This window comes from Podarcis bocagei (assembly GCF_964188305.1).
Source record: "Podarcis bocagei genome assembly, chromosome: 4".
In the NCBI taxonomy this organism is placed as follows: Eukaryota; Metazoa; Chordata; class Lepidosauria; order Squamata; family Lacertidae; genus Podarcis; species Podarcis bocagei.
This window is the reverse complement of record NC_138128.1, coordinates 11,714,057-11,737,869: the sequence shown is the minus strand read 5'-3', so window position 1 is coordinate 11,737,869 and position 23,813 is coordinate 11,714,057. Positions and strand designations below refer to the sequence as shown.

Genomic DNA, 23,813 nt, shown 5'->3' with positions numbered 1-23,813 from the left:
TTATTATTATTATTATTATTATTATTATTATTATTATTATTATTATTACTACTACTACTACTCCTACTAATACTACTACTACTAAGCAAGATGTGGCATCTCTGAGCATTGTGAAGAATAAATGGCAAAGATGATCTCAAAGGAACCACACATGCGGAATTGTGGAATTTTTGACAAGTTGAACTCTAGCACTTAGCTCAGCTGCCCCCAACCACCCATGCTGGCTGGGGCTGATGGGAATTGTAGTCCAAAGTAGATGGGGGGGCACCATGTTGAGGAAGTCTGGATTAGGTAGATGACAGACGCATGAGCTTGGAGACCGTAGTTAAATATGAAGGGCATGATTTGCTTTGTGCATGCAGACGAACAATCTGAGAAACAGAGACCCTGAGGGCATCATTTAAAGTGTTTCTAAGCAGCCAAGATGTCAGAGAATCTTTTCAGTTACGCAAGGGAAGCTGCAAAGTTCGAATCTGTCACAGCAACACCATATTGTGGGTGCCAGATATAGCAGGCCCTGTCTCACTCCAAAGGAAAAGGCTGCAATTCCCTTCACGGTTGGGCAGTTTAAATCCCACAGAGATAAATAGCATTTAACCAGCATGGACAGCATTACAGCCTGGCAGCCTGACCCTTTGCATGTGGACCCAGCAGTAAATCCCACAGAGTTCAATGGGGCTTACTTCCGAGTTACAACCTTACTGAGTCACAACTAGGGCTGGCATCTTTTGATAATATTCTATCAGTTGTTAATATTAATTTCAACCTTTGTGGCATTTTAAACTGTTAAGATTACTAAAAATGCTCAAGATTCAATATGAGGTCCATTTGAAGATTTGAAAAAGGAAGCACAGTAGGTGTTAAAAGATGGTCAGATTGCCCAACAAACTAGATGTGTAGCATGTAGTCTGTTTTTGTCTTTACACTGGGATTTTGGTGCCTGGGGAGGTAAGGTTTAGTTCCCCACTCCCTAAGGGGGAATTGTTCCCCCCACTCCATGGCTAAGGGGTGGGGTAGGCAAATCTGTCAGTTTCAGTTTCTATCAGTTCCTAATTTTTTTCCATTCTTACATTGAATTTGCCACATTTCTGCATCCATTCTGTGCTAGTGACAAGAGAAGGCTACGTTCCCCTTAAATAAACAGGACAAAACAACAACAACAACATGTTCCCTGTTCCCTGAACTTAGAGAAAGCTCCCCTCTGGGTGTCTCAACAGATTTTCTACCTGCAGATCTGAATATGCAAATTTTTCAAAAGAGCATATGGAATGCCTTTCTGTGAGTCATGTACGGATACAAAAAGGAGGAAAGGCCTGGAATTATCCAGGAACTATCCCAGGAACTATTCACTTGGAACTATCCCAGAATGCTTCTGTTGTGCAACCTCACAAGGTTGTTGTAAGGGGGGGGAAAGGGAGGGTGAAGAACCGCATATACCATTGTGAGCTCTTTGGAGAAGGTGGGATATGAATGCATTATATATATATATATATATATAGAGAGAGAGAGAGAGAGAGAGAGAGTGTGTGTGTGTAGAAGTCCACTCCACTCCTCTGTGTGGTGGCACAGCTGATCACCCAGGTTCGTCTGTGCTGCCCTTGACCATGCTGTGCTGTGACCATCAGGTGCTTGGACCTGTATGATAAGCAGGCTGAATTTTAGTTCTATTAAAAGCAATAAAACCCCACCACATTCCTTAAAATGAATTTAAGTACCGGACGTTAAAAAGCTCACCACTTAGGAAATGGGCCAATGTTTTGGTTACGCGGTCTGTTTTATTTTTACTGCAGTATCAATCTTCCAGCACGTCTGCAAGAGCTGAGCTGCAGTCACTCTGATTTATGCCCATAAGAGTATTTATGGCAAGGAAGTGTTGTGTCAAAAAATCTCATGTTTTTCCAACAGCCAACTGGTGGTAATCTCCCCCCCTACCTTGCAATTGACTTTCCAGAGCCTTATGTGAAGCAGCACACGAATGATAGAAGCAACAACAAACTGGCAAATCCTGGTCATCTATAGGATTCATGTCATGGAGAGATAGTCCTAAGTATCCTCCTTCTAACATAAAAGACAAAGGTAAAGGACCCCTGACAGTTAAGTCCAGTTGTGAACGACTCTGGGGTTGCGGCGCTCATCTCGCTTTACTGGCCGAGGGAGCCAACGTTTGTCCACAGACAGTTTTTCTGGCCAGCATGACTAAGCTGTTTCTGTCGAAACCAGAACGGCACACGGAAACACCGTTTACCTTCCCGCCGGAGTGGTACCTATTTATCTACTTGCGCCTTGACATGCTTTCGAACTGCTAGGTTGGCAGGAGCTGGGACCGAGCAATGGGAGCTCACCCCATTGCAGGGATTCGAACCGCCGACCTTCTGATTGGCAAGCCCAAGGCTCACTGGTTTACATAATGGGTGGCTAAACCCTGTCCCAAAGATCTGATCTCATCTCCCATGGTTTTGGTGGCAGTAGCAATGAGAATAAAAATTAAAGTAGGCACTGGAGTGGGCAGAAAGAGGATGCAAATCTCTTTGCTCCCCAGTCATCAGACTGATCATTTGATGTCTGGAAGGGCGGATTAATTCCCTCTTCTGCTTATCTGTGCCAATCAGCTGAGGGTGTGCCTGCTTGCCTGACAGCGCACAGATCCCGTGTGTGTATTGTATATATTCATGTATGCATATGAGAGTATTCTCAGGAGCGGGAGGTTGGCCACACACACTGCTGACATGTTTGCCCAGAAGAGTTGTTCAGGGGTTGTCGCCAGGCCAAAGGACATTTCACCACCCGCTACGCTAATGTTTGCCCCAACACACTTTCTCCCTCTGAATTCCTATAAATCCCCAGAAATTAAAATGATTATTGATACAACGTACCTTTTACTAATGGTCAACTAACTAAGCATGGATGTTATTATACATCGCTTAGAGCAGAGAAAAGGCAGAGGGAGTGATGTGCTGAAATCCATCCCCCCGCCAAAGAAATAAATTTAGCTGCTTTTCTCCCGTTGGGGCTGATGGGAGTTGTAGTCCAAAGCAGCTGGAGGACACCAGCTGGGAAAAGCCTTCCTTGAACGCAGAACTTGTCCAAAAGACGCTGACCTCTTACCTTTGGTGCAAGTGCAGGAGCAGGCGCTAATTCTATATCCGAGGCTGAGTCAGATTCCAGTGCGGTCTTGACAGTGGCCAGCTCTGACTGGGACCTGTTCTCTGCAGACCTAAGGGAGGGAAAGGATTTGTAGGCCCCGTCATTGCAACACTGGCAGAGCAGATGCACTCGGGACAAAAGCACACAGAGTCTTGCCTACATCATAGGATGCATGCTTCGTGATCCTAGGTATGTGGAAAACAGTGAACAGAGGAACAGAGGAAGAAAGGGCAGTGATATGATATGACAGAGGAAGAAAGGGCAGTGATATGATTTTGGCACAACTCATTATAATTCCCAGGCTTGTGGTGAGAGAAAAATGGTTCTGTCCTCACAGATGTTGTAGAGAGGAGCAACAGTAGTGTTTCTGTGAAAGTGAGCAAAGTCAGTAGCAAAGGTGGGGGTTTTGTTTTGTTTTAAGAAAAGCTTTTTGAGGTCGCAATGTGGCATCTGAATATAGACTGCATTTTTAATCAAGGCATATATTGGCTTATATCTTGATCAGGTAAATGGGCTTAGACTTTCAAAAGTTTCATGCCAGGCACAAGACCAGCTGCTTAGAGAACCTTGACAGTGTTTTCCTCCTAGACAAGAGACGCCATCCAAACAGTTCTGATATATTAGTTGTCAGACATTTGTTTAGAAACCTTCAAATGAAGGAGATCTTTCAATGTTTATGTGAACCCAAGGTCTCTGACATCTGTTCAAGATAAAATTTTAAAATTATTAACCATTTGTTTTAGAAGGCAATAGGGCAAGGAAGGCAAGAGGTGAGCTGGTAATTAAGATTCCTTGTTGAGACACATGTAAGATATATTACTACTTATTTGTCATTTATAGATGTAACAATATATAGCTCTTTGTGTTCCATATAAGGACAGGAGGATATGAGTGTATCTTAAAATTGGTTATAGCAATCAGCCAATAGGAAATTCAAGCAGGCTGATTGAACAGAGGCAGCCACAGGAGGAGCAAAGGGGGGTGGATTAAGGAAATATAAGGGCTGGCCATAATGGCAGGAGGCAGGCCAGAGCTTGGTAACCATATACCACTGTGCCTCTCATTTATTTGTCTGACAAATAAATAATTTCTCTGTTGCTGCGTTGAATATTTCATTCCAGCTAAGCGTTAACCACAAGCAGGGTGCTACATTTTATGGTGCCTGCGACTCGGATCAGTGGTCTGCTGGAACGCAGCTCCTTCGCCTCACTGGGCGGGGTACAAGAGAGAAGACAACTGATTGCCTACCCAAGCGCGCACTGGGAAAATTTTTTCCAGGGGAACGCAGCAGTCTCGTCTGTCTGATACCCTGCCCACCGACGGCGACGGACCGGGGGGGACCAGAGAAATAAACAGGGAACCAGCTAAGGGTAAGTGCACTAAGGGGTTTTGGCCCTCCAATTAATTGGGAGGAAGAGAAGTCCTGATCAAACTTCTGCGTCTCAGTAAAGGGGAACTGAGTACGCTAGGTGGCTGGGTATATCAGATGGTGGTCTGGTGGGGGAAAAGGGAAGAATGGGAGGTAGTGTGTGGTGAAGTATCTGGCGCATTGCATGTGTGAGAAAGTACAATGTGTAGCTGACCTAAGTGTGGAGTGAGTACTACTTCGTTTCCCAGTAAGGTGTGTGTGTGAGTGACTGAGTGGATACTTCACAGGGCCATACAATGGGAGTTGGGGGTTCAAAGGGGGGAAGTACACCTTTTGAATGTATGTTAAATAATTTTAAGAAAGCCTTCTCAGAGGCATTGGAGTCCTATAATGAAGCCCAAGCAGAAGTGGTTATTCCACCTGTGAGTCCCAGTAGAACTCCATCTACAGTCTCCTTTAGTGGAACAACTAATTGCCCACCCCAAACCCCTGTACATCCAAGTCCTAGAGAATTATTACAGAAGTTACAGGGAGACCTTGATCGGTCAGCAAGCAATACAGCAAGGCGTATAAAGCTGCTAAAAGAACGCCTTGGGACAGATACCATCCCCTATGATTTGAGGCCCCTAGAGCAAAGCGAAGAGAAAGATCACGTAGTAGCCCCTCTCAGAAGAGTATTTGATGCACTTGAGGAGCCTGTGCTGGTTAATGGGCAACCGGACCACGGCCACCTCGAACTTCGATCCTCCAGTACATTCCATTCACAACTACGGATCTGATGAATTGGAAAACACCCCACCTTCCGCAGAAAAACCTCAGGCTATGATGGACTTGGTGACCTCAATAGTAAATACTCATAGTCCTACTTGGACAGATTGTCGCCAGCTCCTGAATACTCTCTTCACCACTGAGGAAAGGAGAGACATAATTGAAAAGGCACAGATATATTTGCGTGAGCAGGCCAGAGTGGGAAATATTTATAATATTGACCGTCATCTCCAGGACAACTTTCCCTTGGAAGATCCTAATTGGGATCCAAATAATGCAATTCACCTGGCCAGGCTTACCACCTATCGCCAGACGCTTGTGCAAGGTATCTGCAGGGCATGCCAGAAGCCCACTAATATGTCTAAAGTCTCAGGAGGGTAGACGTGTTACCCATAACACTGTTTCGTGTTCGGTGCACACCCACAAAAAGACTTAAGTTGTCACCTTTTGAGCTCCTGTATGGGAGGCCGCCCTCCTTTGTTCAGGATATTCCAACTGACCTCAAACAAATAAGAGACCATGTGACACAGGGACAAGTGCAATCTCTCTCCCGTGTTTTTGTCTCTCTCCCGTGTTTGTTTGTTTGTTTGTTTGTTTTTATCTTAACAGGTGGGCCCTCGAGCGCACGCAGTGCAGCATTGCCGTGCCGATTCATCAGCTTCAGGCTGGCATAGCATATGGGTGAAAGAGTGGAAACGTGATCCACTTGCACCTAAGTGGCGTGGACCTTACACCGTCTTGCTCTCTACTCCAACAGCGGTGAAGGTAGCTGAGGTGACCCCCCTGGATTCATCACTCCCGTTTGAAGAAGTCCGAAGGCAGTTGGACGTGCAAAGGTGACCCCTCTAATCCTCTTAAACTGACTCTCTCCAAAAACCCCTGTATCTAGCCCTACGGGGAACGGGCTAGGTCACGGGCAACATTAGACGACCGGCCTGCTGCAGCCACACCCTGGAAGCTGGCTGACCTGCGCACGCCTGAAGCTTGAGGAGCGTCTGAACCAGCGACTGAGAAAGGGAAGATTCTCTTATACAATTGATTGACTGCCCCCTTGTGGAACAATTATCAGAGATATTACACATTGGGGATCCTTGGGATATATGTTTTGGTCTTGGTGGTTCCCCATTTCTGTCACTGGGGGAATTATATAGGGGCTAATATTTTTATGCTATCACAATAAGGTAATCTTTTGTGGAAGGAATGCATATGCTAGACATCAACATGATTTTATTATTAATCCTGATCCCTTGGGAAGGGGAAGGGTCCTTGAATCTGACCAAATTTGCTAAATATGGATTCCGCTATGACCACAATATGTGGGTAGGTTTAGCTGAAATGGTAAGCCAATGTTGCAAATAGGACTAATTGCCTTGTTTGCTCTCTTGGGCCAGATGATTCAGAGGGAGGTATGCCCTTATTACCGATACCATTAAATGCTATTGGTATGGTAAGCGAAATGCCACACCAAACAGAAGTACAGAATTTCCTCGGATGGAACTCAACTAAACATCACGAGTTATACCTGTACAAGGGGAATTCTGTGTACATAAATCATCAGATGCAGCTGATTCTACCATGATAGGCTCTTCTCATTGCCACTATACTTGGGATTATATTAAGAATAGTCATACCTGGGCAAACGGTACTACCTATCGAACTCGGAATACCTTGCCCTGTGCAACCCCTTTTATTCATGCATGGAAAGTGGTATGGAACATAACTGTGACAGAGAAAGGCAATCTAACATACTGCACTGTGAACTCTCTACCTCTTTTGCTATTTCGCCTTCTGTACTCCACGTACCAAAGACCTCAGACCCGATGGTTGTGGTGGATATGTGGAGAATGGGCATACAAGAAACTCCCCTCCAAATGGAGTGGGACTTGTTTCCTGGGATGGGTATTACCACCAATGTGGATTATGCCCACTAATTTGGCCAAGCGAACACGAAGAAACGCTGATATTTCTCATATAGCAGGAGGAAGTACCCAAAGTTGGAGCGGTACTGATGATTGGCCACCAGAGCGCATTATAGCCTATTATGATCCTGCCTCCTGGAATCCTGGTGAGCTCATACAAGGGGCACGGGATCCTATTTATAATCTAAACAGAATAATTTGATTGCAAGCAGTAGTGGAACTTGTAACCAATGTAACGGCCCAGAGTTTGAGACTTATTGCACAACAGTTGGATGAAAGTAGAGCCGCATTTTGCAGCTGAAAATGGGAATGGATTATGTATTTGCCAAGCAGGGAGGCCTATGTGGAGTCTTGAACTTGACAGGGAATGCCTGTTGCTTTAACATTTCTGATAATGGTGAGGCAATCCGTGTGTTGGCCACAAAGATGGAGAGTATAGCACATGTCCCAGTACAAACAAGGGAAGGATGGGATATGGGATGGTTACCTAATGTCACAGGACTCAAAGGGATATTATTGTCTTGCTTGTTTTTCTTGACAGTAGTGGTAATGGTTTTATGTATGATGCCATGTATCATTTCATGTTTTAGAAGTACAATTAGCAAGATGATTTCGAATGAAACTCTACCTCATATCATGGCCCTATACACAGCTTTACCTTAGGAATATGATGCAGATCAAGCTATCAAGGACGCTTGGTACCAAGGTCCTTGAGCCTGAAAGGGGGGAATGTGGCATCTGAATATAGACTGCATTTTTAATCAAGGCATATATTGGCTTATATCTTGATCAGGTAAATGGGCTTAGACTTTCAAAAGTTTCATGCCAGGCACAAGACCAGCTGCTTAGAGAACCTTGACAGTGTTTTCCTCCTAGACAAGAGACGCCATCCAAACAGTTCTGATATATTAGTTGTCAGACATTTGTTTAGAAACCTTCAAATGAAGGAGATCTTTCAATGTTTATGTGAACCCAAGGTCTCTGACATCTGTTCAAGATAAAATTTTAAAATTATTAACCATTTGTTTTAGAAGGCAATAGGGCAAGGAAGGCAAGAGGTGAGCTGGTAATTAAGATTCCTTGTTGAGACACATGTAAGATATATTACTACTTATTTGTCATTTATAGATGTAACAATATATAGCTCTTTGTGTTCCATATAAGGACAGGAGGATATGAGTGTATCTTAAAATTGGTTATAGCAATCAGCCAATAGGAAATTCAAGCAGGCTGATTGAACAGAGGCAGCCACAGGAGGAGCAAAGGGGGGTGGATTAAGGAAATATAAGGGCTGGCCATAATGGCAGGAGGCAGGCCAGAGCTTGGTAACCATATACCACTGTGCCTCTCATTTATTTGTCTGACAAATAAATAATTTCTCTGTTGCTGCGTTGAATATTTCATTCCAGCTAAGCGTTAACCACAAGCAGGGTGCTACAGCATCCGCACCATATGCTTAAAGCAATCTTTCATCAATTTAAGGGAGATGGCTTTCCCCCCAAACCCTAGAAACTATAGTTTGTTAAGGCTGCTGAGAGTTGCTGTTGTTGTTTAGTCATTTAGTCGTGTCCGACTCTTCATGACCCCATGGACCAGAGCACGCCAGGCACTCCTGTCTTCCACTGCCTCCCGCAGTTTGGTCAAACTCATGCTGGTAGCTTCGAGAACACTGTCCAACCATCTTGTCCTCTGTTGTTCCCTTCTCCTTGTGCCCTCCATCTTTCCCTACATCAGGGTCTTTTCCAGGGAGTCTTCTCTTCTCATGAGGTGGCCAAAGTACTGGAGCCTCAGCTTCAGGATCTGTCCTTCCAGTGAGTACTCAGGGCTGATTTCCTTAAGAATGGATAGGTTTGATCTTCTTGCAGTCCATGGGACTCTCAAGAGTCTCCCCCAGCACCATAATTCAAAAGCATCAATTCTTCGGCGATCAGCCTTCTTTATGGTCCAGCTCTCCCTTCTGAGAGTTGCTAGGAGACCCTTAACAAACTACAGTTCCCAGGATACTGGGGCAGAGGGAAACCATGACTCTTAAAGTGGTATAAGAGTGCATTAAATATACAGTGTGGGTGTGAACTTAAATGCAATTCAATTAGGAATAATGCCCAAAACATTGAAAGATATCGTAAAGTTGTTCCTTTTACTGCTGTGAGGCTCGCCCCAGTGATCTCTTTACAAGCACCTTTTCATTTCCGAGGAAAGAGTGCTTGCAAAATCTGGAAGCAGCAGATGGATATCTTCGCCCTCCTACCTCTGGGAATAGTAATGCCAAGAAAGCCATGGGCGCATGATGAATTGGCCATCCCTGCCATTAATACATGACAGTTTGCTATCCTTTAATGGTAACTCTGCTAGCTAATATGGTTGCAGGACTGAATTCTAATTGTTGGCACTGTAAACAAGCCAAGGGATGGTTTTCCCATATGTACTGGGAATGCCCAGAGGTAAAGGAATTCTGGAATAAAATCCTAAAGGTTATTAATGAAATTTTTAAAGTGAAGCTTTTAATAGACTTTGATTTCATGACAATGGGTATACTTGGAAACACGGCTATAGAGAAAGGTGACCAGTGTACCTTCAAAGCTATGATATTAGCGGGAAAGGCAATGATAGCTTTAGGTTGGAAAGACAGAGGAAAAAAGGACAGTTGAGGCATGGAATAGTTATTTGTTTGAACTTATTCAGTCGGACATTGTCGCAGTCATGTCACAGGAAACAACGTGGAAGGTCAAGTCCACCATAATAAGGAACAGATGGAACCCCTATCTTCAATGGATAAAAACTACTGGAACAAAAGACATTCGGTGGAAACTAAAGACGCTATGCCTACGGCTGAGAATAATAGTTTGAACCCTTCCAATGGATATGGGGGGGGGGGGAGGGAAAGGAAATAATTGTATGGGAAAATTAAAATTGGAACGAGATAATATAATGTATGTAAAAATCCTAAACTTGAATAAAACATAAAAAATAAAAATAATTAAAAAATAATAATGGTAGCTCTGAACCTGCTGCCCGAGGCAGGATGCTTCACCCTGCACAACAGCAGGGCCAGCCCTGTTGCAAAAGCTGGTAAGTATGTGTCAGGGGTTTAGGAGCAGAGGCACGGGCAAGGGAGGAGACAGAGAGCGAAGGGGAGGAGGCAGAAGAAAAGATGAGTGATGACGACGACCCGAGATCTCCCAGTCTTTCCAGTGAATCAGAGGATTCACAGAAAGGAGCACCAGTGGCCAGGGCAAGGGGGGAGTCTAGGGGGGCACCCCAGGAAGATAGAGCCAGAGGGGACTCAGGGGGGAGCAGCTGGAAATCGGGACCAGCGTCACCGCCAGGAAGCAGGGAAGAGGAAGGGAGCCAGGGGGGAAGCGCTGGCAGCTCACCACAGGAGGGAGGGTATGAGTCAGGAGTGGCCACGCCTCCATCGGGGAGCGAAGAAACGGTTAAGAGGAAAGTGGAAGGTTGGGCGCGCGCGCCAAGTTCAAATGCAGAGGAAGGCGGCGCAGTAAGCAGCCCCGAAAGGGAACCAGGTCCTAAAGCCCGGCGCAAGGAGGCAGGAGGGTCCGGGTCAGCGTCAGAAGAATCCCGGAAGGAAGAAGCCCCGGGGGGTAGAGGGACCCAGAGGAGGACAGTCAGGCGGAAAAGGTGGAGCAAGGCTAGGATATTAAGTTGGTGCACACGGGGCGGAGACTCAGACGGAGCTTCGCCGATCTAGCTACTAGACGTAGAGTTTGCGCGCAGCAGCGTGAGAATGGAAACTGTAATTCAATAAAGACTTTTACTTAATGATCGCTGGCTAGCGTGATCCTCTGTGAGCTAGGATCTTCAAGCAGCTCTGACAGTAAGCTCCGTCCCACCATTGTGGGCATCTACAGCCTCGAGGAGGGGAGAGAAACAGGTGCCTACTAGCGAGCTCACGAACGGCAGACGACATGACGGCTGAGCAGCAGATAGAGGACCTCAGAAAAGCAGTGGCACAACTGAACGCCGAGGTTCTCGCATCCAGGAAGAGAGAGGAGGAGGCAGCTGCCGCCTGCAGGGATCTCCAGGTCAGGTTAGACGTGCTGACAAAGCAGGCACCCCGGCAGGAGGGAATTGGGTTGGCGAGACGGACAGGCGGGCTAGTCTCTCACTTCGATGGGAACCTGCAACAGTATCCCAACTTTAGAGCCGACGTACTGTGCGCACTGCAACTGCTGCATAAAGACTTTAGAGATGAACAAGAGAGAGTGGGGTTCATCATGTCCCATCTGCATGGGGATGCGAAAGCATGGCTACGCAATTTATGGAGAGATAAGGATCCGGCGCTCCAGAATGCGGATGCCTTTATTAAAGCGATGGATGGGTGCTTTTTATCAAGTATTGACGTGGATCTTGCACGGAAGGAGGTGCATGGGCTGAGACAAGGGAGGGCCAGCGTCAGGCAGTATCATGCCCGCTTTTTCGCCTTGGTCAGTGCCCTGGAATGGGACAGAGATTCGGCTCCTGTAAGAGACCTCTTTTGGGAGGGGCTGCACAACTCGATTAAAGATGAGATCGCGAGGGGGGAGAGACCCCGAACCACCCAGGAGGTCGTTCAGAGGGCACTGGCAGTGGGGGTGAGGCTGGAAGGACGTCCGTGGAGCAGGGAAGAAGGGCGTGGAGGGCGCGAACCAGCCGGGGGCCCCTCCTTCCTTCCCAGAGAAGCAGCGCGGGCGCAATCCACACCTCCGCCAGGAGGAGGAGCCGAACCTATGGAGGTTGGAGGTGCAAGGGCTCAGTCAGCAACCAGAGCCCTAGCACCGGCAGCAGTGAAAGCGAAGCCTCCTAGAGGGAACAGGAAGTGTTACGTCTGTGAGGAACCAGGGCATATGGCAAAAGAGTGTCCCCAGAGGCCCCACAAGCTCACTGCAGCCTCAGCAATGGTGACTGCAGCAACGCAGCAAGGAGGACCACAGCAGGGAAACGACGCAGTCTGGCTGGAGGAAGAGGCACTGGGGCCCAGCCAGACGTGTTAGTGACGCAGTCCCCAGAGATTTTACAGCCCGTGAACCCCCTCCCGCCCAAACCAGTAGTGAGGCTCACAGCATCTCTCCAGCTGCCCAATGGAATCACCATAGACGTGCCAATCACCATCGACTCAGGCAGCAATGCGGACTTTATAGGGCAGGACTTTGTCGACAGGCACGCTGTGCAGTTGCTGCCGGCCACACTGCCCCTGCAGGTTGTCACGGTGGATGGCAGGGAGCTGCTCGGGGGGCAAGTGGTGAAGCAGACGCCACCAATGGTGATGCGACTTGGGAATCACAGGGAAATCATCAGCTTCAACGTCACTCAACTATCTGACACGCCCGTTGTATTGGGCATGAGTTGGCTGGACAAGCACAGCCCAACGATGGCTTGGTACCAGAGGCAGCTGACCTTCGGCTCTTCCTTTTGTGCTGAACACTGCATCGTGCCCAGGCAGGAAGGAGAGGAAGAGGAGTCACAGCTGCTGCTAGGCACGCTGCAAGCGATTCCCCACAAGTACGCTGAATTTTTGGAAGTTTTCTGCGAGAAGGAGGCAGACAGGCTACCCCCTCACAGACCATATGACTGCAAAATTGACCTGCTGCCGGGGGCGGCGCTGCCTAAAGGGAAACTGTATTCCATGTCAGAGGACGAACTGCAGGAACTCAAAGAGTTCATTGATCATAATTTGCAGCGCGGCTTCATCCGGGAGTCCAAGGCAGTGGGGGGCAGTCCCGTATTCTTTGTTAAGAAGCGGGACACGCCCCAAAAGAGACTCGTAGTGGATTACAGGATTTTGAACAGTGTGACTAGGCCATCGGACTTCCCCATGCCCCGAATTGACGACCTCCTCGCAAAGGTACGGAAGGGCAGAGTGTTCACCAAGTTGGACCTGCGGGGGGCGTACAACCTCATTCGCATGCGGGAGGGTGATGAGTGGAAGACAGCCATGTTCACGCCCCTGGGGACCTACGAATATAGAGTTATGCCTTTTGGATTGCAAAATGGCTCCCACGTTTTTCAAGCATTTATGCATCACGTGTTGGCGGGACTTCTCTACAAGACGTGCGTCTGTTTCTTAGATGACATCCTGATCTTTTCGGAGTCGCAGCAGGAGCATGACAAGCACGTCAAGGAAGTGCTGAGCAGGCTAAAGCAACATAGGCTCTACGCCAAGCTGGAGAAGTGCCAATTTGACGTGACGGAGGTGGATTTTCTGGGCTACAAGCTGTCTGACAAGGGGCTCGCCATGGACAGCGCCAAGGTTCGAGCGGTGTTGGATTGGAAGAGCCCGCGCAACCGGAAGGAGGTCCAACGGTTTGTCGGCTTTGCGAACTTCTATCGCAAGTTTATCAAGGGCTTCGCGATGCAGACGGCGGCCATCACTGACACGCTTAGCTCCAAGAAAAAGAAGTTCATTTGGACAGAGCAGGCGGAGCAGTCCTTTCAGGCACTCAAGCGTCTCTTCGCGTCGGAAGAGCAGCTGCTTCATGTCAACCCCAGCAAGCCGATGAGGGTGGAGACAGACGCTTCGGACAGAGCCGTGGGGGCGGTCCTGCTGCAGAAAGACCCGCAGGGGGTGTGGCGACCGGGAGCGTTTTACTCCAGGAAGCTCAGCAAGTCCGAGCAGAACTACACCATATGGGACAGGGAGTTGCTGGCCATTCATGCAGCGTTCAAGGCGTGGAGGCACTTTCTGATTGGCGCCAAGCACACGGTGCAGGTTTGCACGGACCACAAGAATCTTGAGCACTGGCGCACGGCACAGTTCCTGAACCAGAGGCAGATACGTTGGGCTGAGTTCTTTGCGAACTTCGACTTCCGAATAGAGTATGTCCCGGGGGACACCAACATCATGGCAGACGCTCTCTCCCGTAAGCCACAGTATCTGGAGGACGCAACACCAGCGGCCGCCATGCACATCTTCGCACCGACAGTGTGGGCGTGCGCCGCGGCGACCGTGGACCTAGAGGCGGTGCGGCGAGCGTTGCAGGGGGACTCCTTCGCACAAGCGAAGATGGCAGAGGTGCAAAGGGGCAAGGCAGCGGCCGACGGTTTCCAGCTAAGAGATGGATTGCTCATCCGTAAAGGGGCCATCTACGTGCCGGGAGACGAACTTCGAGCCAAGGTGCTGCAGCAGCTGCACGACGCGCCCACGGCCGGGCACTTTGGCAAGGAGAAGACGGTGGAATTAGTAGCCAGGGATTTCTGGTGGCCTGGAATGAGAGGGGAGGTCGCAGACTACGTGGCGAGGTGTGACACCTGCCAGAGGGCCAAACCAGTGCACAAACCGCCGGCCGGACTGTTGGAGCCACTGCAAACTCCGGTCGAACCTTGGGAAAGGGTGGCCCTGGACTTTGTCACGGATCTGCCCAGCTCAAGGGGCAAGACGGCAGTGCTGGTGGTGGTGGACCTGTTTTCCAAGATGGCGCATTTCATTCCGTGTGCTAAGGTGGCCACGGCGGAGCAAACCGCCAAACTGTTCATAGACCACGTGTTCAAGGTTCACGGTCTGCCACGGTCTATTCTGTCCGACCGCGGGCGGCAGTTCATCTCGAACTTCTGGCAGAAGCTGATGGGCTTCCTGAACGTCAAGATCAACCTGGCGTCGGCGAGACACCCGCAGACCAACGGGCAAGCGGAGCGGGTCAATGCCATCATGCAGCAGTACCTGAGATGTTATGCAAATCAACAGCCTGCGACGTGGGTGGATTACCTGCCGCTTGCAGAGTTCGCCTACAACAACACGAAGCACGTATCCACGGGGGTCACGCCGTTCTTCGCCAACAACGGGAGGCACCCCAGAACCTTCCCGGGACTGGAAAGAATGGGGGAGGGGGAGCCGCAGACAGCAGATGCGTTCGCGTCGGAGCTGCAGGAAGTCCACGATCAGCTGAGGCGCCACCTGGAGCTGGCCAAGCACGCATACAAGGTACAAGCAGACAAGCACAGAAGGGTTGGAGAAGAGCTCCACGTGGGAGACTGGGTTTGGTTAGCGGCCCACGCAGTGCCGGCCAGGTCGTTGGCCAAGAAGAAACTAGGGCATAAACAACTGGGGCCCTACCAAGTCGAAGAGCAGGTCAACCCGGTAGCTTTCAGACTGGCACTTCCGGAGGGTTCCAGAATGCATCCGGTATTCCACAGATCGGTGCTCACTCCCTACAAGGCACCGCACAGGTTCCAGGAACCCGGAACGGCGCCGAGTCCGGCCAGAGACAGAACAGGGCACGCGGGAGCGGCACAGGAGGAGCGCATCAACGAAGTCACGGAGATTTTGGACTCCAGATGGGGGGAAGAGGGGGTAGAATACTTTCTCGCCAAGGAGGGCACCCCGGCCAGTGCGAACAGCTGGGTGCCGGGCTACGCCTTAGACGAACCTCTGCTCAAAGACGAGTTTCATGCCCTCTTCCCACATAGACCTATGCCAGCAGACTTTTTCGACGACTGGCTTTTCACGCCCACGCTTTCGGCCAGCACGTTCCGGGGGTTCGACTCGGACGAGGAACCAACACGAGAAGTCCGTTCCCCGGAGGGGTCACCCTCGGGATCTGTCTCAGAACCCTCGTATTGGTGGGACGATAGGCCAGAGGAGCAGTTCCGCAGAAAGTGGCTGGACTGCTCAGGACGAGCAACGCCGCCAGGAGGAAGTGAGGGAGAGACGGACATGGACATTTTCGGGGACGACCCTGGTTTCGAGCACGGCGGCACAGAGATGGAAGCGGAGGTGACCGTCGTCGACGAGAGCAGGGAGGAAGACCCGGAAGAGTTCGGATGGAGGCCCGCCACGGGAAGCGACCGATATCCGACGTTCGTCCCTTTGCAACTGCAGCCCCCAGCTCCAGCACCGGAAGGAGGGGAGGGGGGACTGGGGGGCTTCGAGGGGGGGATGGATGTCAGGGGTTTAGGAGCAGAGGCACGGGCAAGGGAGGAGACAGAGAGCGAAGGGGAGGAGGCAGAAGAAAAGATGAGTGATGACGACGACCCGAGATCTCCCAGTCTTTCCAGTGAATCAGAGGATTCACAGAAAGGAGCACCAGTGGCCAGGGCAAGGGGGGAGTCTAGGGGGGCACCCCAGGAAGATAGAGCCAGAGGGGACTCAGGGGGGAGCAGCTGGAAATCGGGACCAGCGTCACCGCCAGGAAGCAGGGAAGAGGAAGGGAGCCAGGGGGGAAGCGCTGGCAGCTCACCACAGGAGGGAGGGTATGAGTCAGGAGTGGCCACGCCTCCATCGGGGAGCGAAGAAACGGTTAAGAGGAAAGTGGAAGGTTGGGCGCGCGCGCCAAGTTCAAATGCAGAGGAAGGCGGCGCAGTAAGCAGCCCCGAAAGGGAACCAGGTCCTAAAGCCCGGCGCAAGGAGGCAGGAGGGTCCGGGTCAGCGTCAGAAGAATCCCGGAAGGAAGAAGCCCCGGGGGGTAGAGGGACCCAGAGGAGGACAGTCAGGCGGAAAAGGTGGAGCAAGGCTAGGATATTAAGTTGGTGCACACGGGGCGGAGACTCAGACGGAGCTTCGCCGATCTAGCTACTAGACGTAGAGTTTGCGCGCAGCAGCGTGAGAATGGAAACTGTAATTCAATAAAGACTTTTACTTAATGATCGCTGGCTAGCGTGATCCTCTGTGAGCTAGGATCTTCAAGCAGCTCTGACAGTATGTTTTACCATAGAAATTCTTTTGATGGAGCTCTAGTAGATGAAGGTTTTCTCTCCGGTGCTGGGAAGCCTTTGCTGGCTCTGTCTCCATGAAACTTCACATCATCCCATTTCTCTAGCTGCGCCTGGATATTGACTGAGAAGGAGAAAAGAAAACAAGATCTCTCGCAAGGGCTCAGGAATACATTGCTTTCATTCCAGAGCCAAACAAGTTCAGGGAGGAAACAGTCACTCTGTGGAGCTAAAAAATAAATCTCATCCACTCCAAGCTATATGCTGCTCTTATTGTTATCAGTGTTGTTACAGCTAAGGACAAGACGAGCTTGAGAGCCAACAATACATTTGCACAAATGGTCACATTTCACACAGACATGACACTTCGGGAAATCACTGCGACTTTGCTAAAGGTCATTTCATTCAAAATAGCTTTTGCACCTGCCACTTTCCTAAGCGATGGGGAAGATTTACAGGGACAGTTTCCTTGTGAGGAGAGAGGACTGGAGACATGTGTGTGTTTTGTTGCATCTGTCTCTTTTACAAAAATTAGGTTTAACTCAAATGCCTCTCCTACTTTCAGCGCCCTTTCTTGCATGCTGAGAAGCTGGGGAGCATTTTGATGATGATAATGATGATGTATGTGAATATGAACAAACAACAACCACATGCAACCATATGCAACAACAACCACACTCCCAGGAATACCAATGTTGTAGTGGTTGTCATTTTTTTAACCAGCAGAATGCATACTGAAGGGAATTTTGTTTGTTTGTTCTCACTCTTAACTGGCTTTGTGATAACCTCATACAGTCGTACCTTGCATCCTGAACGCCTTGGTACTCGGACGTTTTGGCTCCCGAATGCCGCAAACCCGGAAGTGAGTGTTCTGGTTTGCGAATGTTCTTTGGAACCCGAACATCCGATGGGGCTTCCGTGGCTTCCGATTGGCTGCAGGAACTTCCTTCAGCCAATCAGAAGCCATGCTTTGGTTTCCAAACGTTTTGGAAGTCAAATGGACTTCCGGAACAGATTCTGTTTGACTTCCAAGGTACGACTGTATTGCTCTGAAGCCATTCAGAGTGAGGGCGATACTTCCTGCCCTCATTTTTAAGCTCGTAACGCTAACTGGGATTCATGGAAGCATGACAAGGAAAATGGTGAGGCAGGGCAGGGGGTAGTTCTATAAATTCTCCCTAGGATGGCTCCAATTTCAAGCCAGAAATTACAAAGCAAATTGGGACAGAGACATACAATCGCAACCCCAAAGTGATACCAGCTCCAACACCCTCAAATGCCTATCGGAGACTTTTTAGCAACCTTTCCCAGCTTAGCTCCCAAATTCAAGAGTGTTTGCTTGCGGGCCTTGCCTTGAGGGTAGGTGTGACGGCAAGTACCTCCCAAGGTGTTCAGCTTTTAAAGAACTGGGGAAGCACAGCAGAAAAGCATTCTGAGCAGAAAGGAAAGCTAAAGAAAAAGTGCAACTACATGAAAAAGAGTTCTAGGGCCAAGCTGGCGCTGTGAGCAGCTGTTTCCAAATAAAGGCCTGGAGGAATTGAACTGGATGTCTGCTGTGAGGCTAGCAGAATCACAGAGTTGGAAGGGATCCCAAGGGTTATCTAGCCCAATCCTCTGCAGTGCAGGAATCAATGCAGAAAGTACTGCTCTTTCAACTAAGTAGGGATCATTGTATCATTACACCTGCACCATCCATTTAAGGAATTATCATACCACTTTAACAATCATGGTCCCCAGCCTCCAATTCCTGGAAAGTGTCGTTTGTAAAGGGTGCTGAGAGTTGTTAGGAGACCCGTATTCCCCACACAAAGGTACAGTGTGGCCTAGGACCCACGTACAGTACCTACTGGACCGCCTCTCCTGGTATGCTCCGCAGAGGACCTTAAGGTCCACAAATGACAACACTTTGGAGGTCCCAAGTCGCAAGGTGGTTAGATTGGTCTCAACTAGGGCTAGGGCCTTTTCAGTACTGGCCCCGACTTGGTGGAACACTCTGTCACAAGAGACTAGGGCCCTGCGGGACTTGACATCTTTCCCCAGGCCTGCAAGACAGAGCTGTTCCACCTGGCTTTTGGTTTGGACTCAGTCTGACTCTTATGTTTCCCTCCCCTAATGGTTTTGATCTATGGGCTACTTTTAAAATGAGGCTGCATTTTAAATTACATTTTAACCTGTATTTTAAATTGGTCCCCCCCTCATTATGTTTTATTGTAATTTTATTGGTGTTAGGTGCCCTGAGCTCGGCTCTGGCTGGGGAGGGTGGGGTATAAATTATTATTATTATTATTATCATCATCATCATCATCAACGCTCAGAGTTTTCCGAGAAGAGGGATTCATCATGGAATTGTAGCTCTGTGAGCAGGGCAATAGGGGTCTCGTAACAACTCTCAGCACTACAAACTTCAGCTCCCATGATTCTTTGGGGAAAGCTATACTTGATCAAAGTGGTACAATACTGCTTTAATATATAGTGTGGATTAGGCCATAGAGCAGGAGGGCACACTGCAGACCGTACAGTCTAAGGTCCCCAGCTCAATGCAGGGAATCCAGAGCATGAATGTCAACAATAGATGGCTATCCACTCTCTGCTTCAAGACCTCTAGTCTACCATCCCCTAGCTCTGATTTCTTGTATCAGGCTTAGCAATTGCAGAGGCTTCCTACCACTCACTAACCAGAGGGCTCAACATCACGTACCACTACTCCATGCCCTCCAGCTACTCAGTTGTGGTTCAGCAACATCTGGATGGCCAAAGGCACCCCACATCTGCATGCAATGGGTAGCTCGCCAGGCTGTGTTCCAGCCTGGCTTCCTGAAGCCCAAGCCCTGCAGTCAAGCAAGGCCTCAAAGAGTGAGGGGAAAGCAAAGCATGTGAAAAATGGGGACATTGTAGCTGGTGATCGAAGATGCTAAGTACCTAAATCCAATGACGACTTCTCGGGAGCTCTGGCAGGCTGGATTTTCTGCTCAGCATCCACACTGATAAGGTCTGGATTGTCTGCCTTTTTCCTGTGAGTTGAAGCCTTCAAGCCTTCCCCTCTTGAGGAATTCTCCAGCTTTTTCACTTTGTTTTGGGTTTGGAAGACTGGTTCGCTCAGGTCCAAGAGATCCAGCCCTGTAGACAAAACTGTCGCAGGCCCAACATAATGAAACTGTTTTAAGCACTCGCTTTTATTGGGTGTCGCATTTAAGGGTAAATCAAATTCTCAGACCTTAGAGCAAGTCAAGCTATATGTGACACACAGGTGAGTGGGGATTACACATCTCCTGTATTTGGACTGGGTGGTCTGCCCTGTCCAAATTGAAAGGACAATAAGGGTGTGCTTATGTATCATATCTAATATGACTTCACAGCTAATAGCAGCTCCATGGGGACAATTTACACCAGGGAATCAATTTTGCAGGGTTTGTGTGTGTGTTAAGGGCTAAATCCTTCTCCCTATTCTGATTCAAATCAGCTGCTTCTCTGGCTACTGTTACCTTAAATAAATGCTGATTTAATTTTCCACAAGTAGAACTAAAATGTCAAACAATGGGATCAGCCAAATCATATGGAATACCATATAGCTCTCCTGAGTCTGTACTGGTGCAGTGAAGGATTACTTTTCTCTGGCATGAAAAGTTCTCTGCATGGAGAAAATAAACACACCACGATGCAGGGTTCCATGCGTCTGCCCACTTCCACTTTCATTTGTTTCTTAAAAAGTGGAACATTCAAACATGTAATCCCTCTCTTGCTGCCTAAAGTGGAAGAGTGAAACCATATGCTTTTTCTGCACATGTAGACTGGACATTAGGCAGAGGAATTATAGCTTGGTGCAGGTGTGGAGCTGCAGCCACAATCATTCTTCCATTTGCACTAACAACCGTGCCAAACTCCAGCATTTTATATATTTGGGTGGCGAGGTACACCCATGGGCAACACACCTCCAGTGTGCCCTGAAAGTTGCCACCTTTGCCACCATGGTTCACCTGTTTACCTATGGACCCAATCCATGCTACTGGCCAGAAGGAAGGGACAAGGCAAGTGGAGGCTGCTGCCCTTTCTGCTGCCTCCTGTCTTTTCCTGAATCCCTGGAGACAGAAGGGGAGCCAAGAAGCAATGGCAAAAAGGAAGAGGAAGGGCTGGACCGGGGAACTCCAGGAGGTCAGCAATGAGATCCCTGTTGAGGGGTTAGCAGGTGTCTGATGTTACCAACCACTGACATCAGCCTTGATTATCAATCCGTTTCCCTTGCAGTTGGTAGTTTGTGTTTCCATATCAAGGATTAGCAGCGGAGTGGTTTAGCGTTCAAAATGAATTGGAAAATATCATTGTAAAAACACTACATTGTTAATGAGACTCAAGGGCTCATTAAGAAACAGTTATTAGATTCCATATGACAATAGGAATGATTGTGAGCATTGTGTTTAATTAAATCTTGCATTTTTTGCATATTGTTTTAGGGGAGTGCATTAATTAGGGATGCAGATATACATAATCAGCCGGCCCAATGTCAGAATTGGTGTTTTTAGCCATTTGAGTTGCTGCATGTTTTAACCTTGGATTTCCCTGTCTCCTCCATTGGGATTGTTTGTGTTTCTTTTATACATTGGGGGTTTTGGGTTAAAAAAATGTAAAAACAACTCAGAAATCTTTGGGCATAATCACTCTTAAGACACAATAACTCCAGTGGAAGAGTATGAGGCAGTGTTGTCCAAACTTTTTTCCAAGAGGGCCAGATTTGATGAAGTGAAGGGCCGTGAGGGCAGACCAAAGGGCCAACTGAAGTTGTCGAAAACATACACAAATTTAGTGACTGATAACATGGTAGATAGATAATATAAGGATTGATATATTTTTATAATATGCAGAGAATAACATGTACTGAGAAATCAGACAGAGGAGCTGAGGGAAGTCTCGGGGGGGGGGTGTTGATGGGGAATGGGAAAAAAGGAGAAAAATAATGTATATGATATGTTTTGATACATTGTTATGTTGAAATTGTTAATAATAATAATAATAAACCAACCGGTGGGCCGGAATAGGCCTCCGAAACAGACTTTGGACATGCCTGATATAAGGCATGTGGTTAACTTTGCTATTCAAATCAGTGCGACCTATGAAGGCTTAACTTTGGCTGACCTTTCCCATAGGGTTGCACCACAGCACCATAATAGTAGAGCATCTGATTTGCATGCAGAAGAGCAGAGGTTCAGTTCCTGGCATCTTCAGGCAGGGTTGAGTGACTCCACTGGCACTGCCTGAGATCTGAAGAGGCGTTGCTAATAGACAATACTGAGCTAGATGAAGCAAAGGTCTGACCCTGGCAGCTTCCTGTATTCCTATGTAACCTCTGTGGCCTCAGTTTTAAGGAGATACCAAATTCTGTTTGTCATTCGAAGGCATGCTCAACACCAGAGTATTTTCGTTTTGTTTGCTGTGCAGATTGTGCACTTTCACAAACAGCTTCATGCGATGCCTATTTTGTGAACACCAGTACCCTGGTCCAGTAAGGAGGATCTGACCACATGTAACCATGTGAAGATATTCATGAGCATTCTCATCACCTCTGTTTGCCCCACTGCCTTCCTCTGGGGAAACCCGATCTTTAGCGCTAAATTGGAACAAACAGCAATTAAGTGAGGTAGGAGAACTTAGGGGGGGGGGAAGACAATATATTTCACATCTGGCAACCGATGAGCCCCTTTGGTTTCAGATAGTACATGGGTAGATGAGTCTATAAAGCCAATTTTTTAATAACTCTGGAAGTGTATGAAAAATTGTGCGCTGGGCTTTTTAGACTCATACCCATGTACTATCTAAAACCTAAGGGGTACATTGATTGTCAGATGTGATTCCCCTCCCCCCCCCCAGCTCTCCTACCCCACTAATTGGGTTTTGCATGGATTGCTGTTTGTTCTGATTTAGCTCTAAAAAGTGGGTTTTCCGGTGTGGCAAGGCAAATGGAGAACTGAAGCAGAAGAGTTTGGATTTGATATCCCATTTTATCACTACCCAAAGGAGTCTCAAAGCGGCTAACATTCTCCTTTCCCTTCCTCCCCCTTCATGTGGAGGAGCGGAGACGCGAACCCGGTTCCCCAGATTACGAGTCTACCGCTCTTAACCACTACACCACACTGGCTCTCTGCTGGGACTCATGCCTAGAAAGCACGAGATGAGTGGGAAACCACTCGGACCCATGCTTCCTAGGTACAGGACAAACAGAAAGGTAGATGAGCCCTAGGTCCCAGGCAACCGAATGGATGCATCTTGTGACATAGAGGGTGATATGCAGCCTCACGCCTGTAAATAACTAGAGTAGAATTGAAGCCCTTCATTGAAATCCTAAACAAAACGACTGGTATTCATTCCCCAGTGGGACTTATTTTTAAGCAGCTGTGTTTCTAAGCAAGCATCACTAAGTGAGCAAGTCCAGTAAGGTAGAGCCACCCTCCCGACACCTACAATTCCCAGCACCCTCAACAAACTAGGATTCTTTGGGGGTGTGTGTGAGTATACTACTGATGGACAAAACCCCATTTGCTTGGCCCCAGTGTCATTCAGAAAAAATGAAGCTGTGTGGGATTCTTTTAGGTGACATTCTGAAGCTGTTTCCCCTACCCGTTTTGCTGATGCTGTGAGTTTATTCCCTCCCCTCCCAACTCGCTCGACTTTAACGTGTTTGAACATCTGTGTCAGTGTGGCTTAGCTAAGTTGGCATATACATGGTTCGTAAGAGGATTTCGACAAGCTCATGAAAGGCATCAACAGTTATTAAGCAGAAAAGAGGATATAGAGGTCGTATACAGGATGTCCCCAAACCTCTGGGACTGGTAGAAAAACGGGGAGTGACTGACAGAGGATGGAAGACGTCTGAATGTTTCATGGCATCTCCTTCCTTTTTGCAAAAATATAGATAGATGCTGGGCTGGGTGGATGTATGGTGTACCAGAGTTTTGTGGTCATTTTGGTATTGGCTATATATCAAA

At 48.3% G+C, this 23,813-nt stretch overlaps 1 protein-coding gene across 7 annotated transcripts in view; it reads right to left on the bottom strand.

Annotated features, from left to right (window-relative positions):
• The window catches only part of PEX5L (peroxisomal biogenesis factor 5 like), a 189,304-nt gene that overhangs the window by 30,121 nt on the left and 135,370 nt on the right, over positions 1 to 23,813 (bottom strand). For 5 of the 7 annotated variants that reach the window (XM_081190256.1, XM_081190258.1, XM_081190259.1 and 2 more), the window contains 3 exons: positions 19,759 to 19,968; positions 16,837 to 16,963; positions 3,106 to 3,214 (listed from right to left, as the gene is read on the bottom strand). In XM_081190256.1, coding sequence (XP_081046382.1) covers positions 3,106 to 3,214; positions 16,837 to 16,963; positions 19,759 to 19,968 — 446 coding nt within the window. The remainder of the gene's footprint in view (positions 1 to 3,105; positions 3,215 to 16,836; positions 16,964 to 19,758; positions 19,969 to 23,813) is intronic. The other 2 variants (XM_081190260.1, XM_081190262.1) reach the window with 1 other exon arrangement.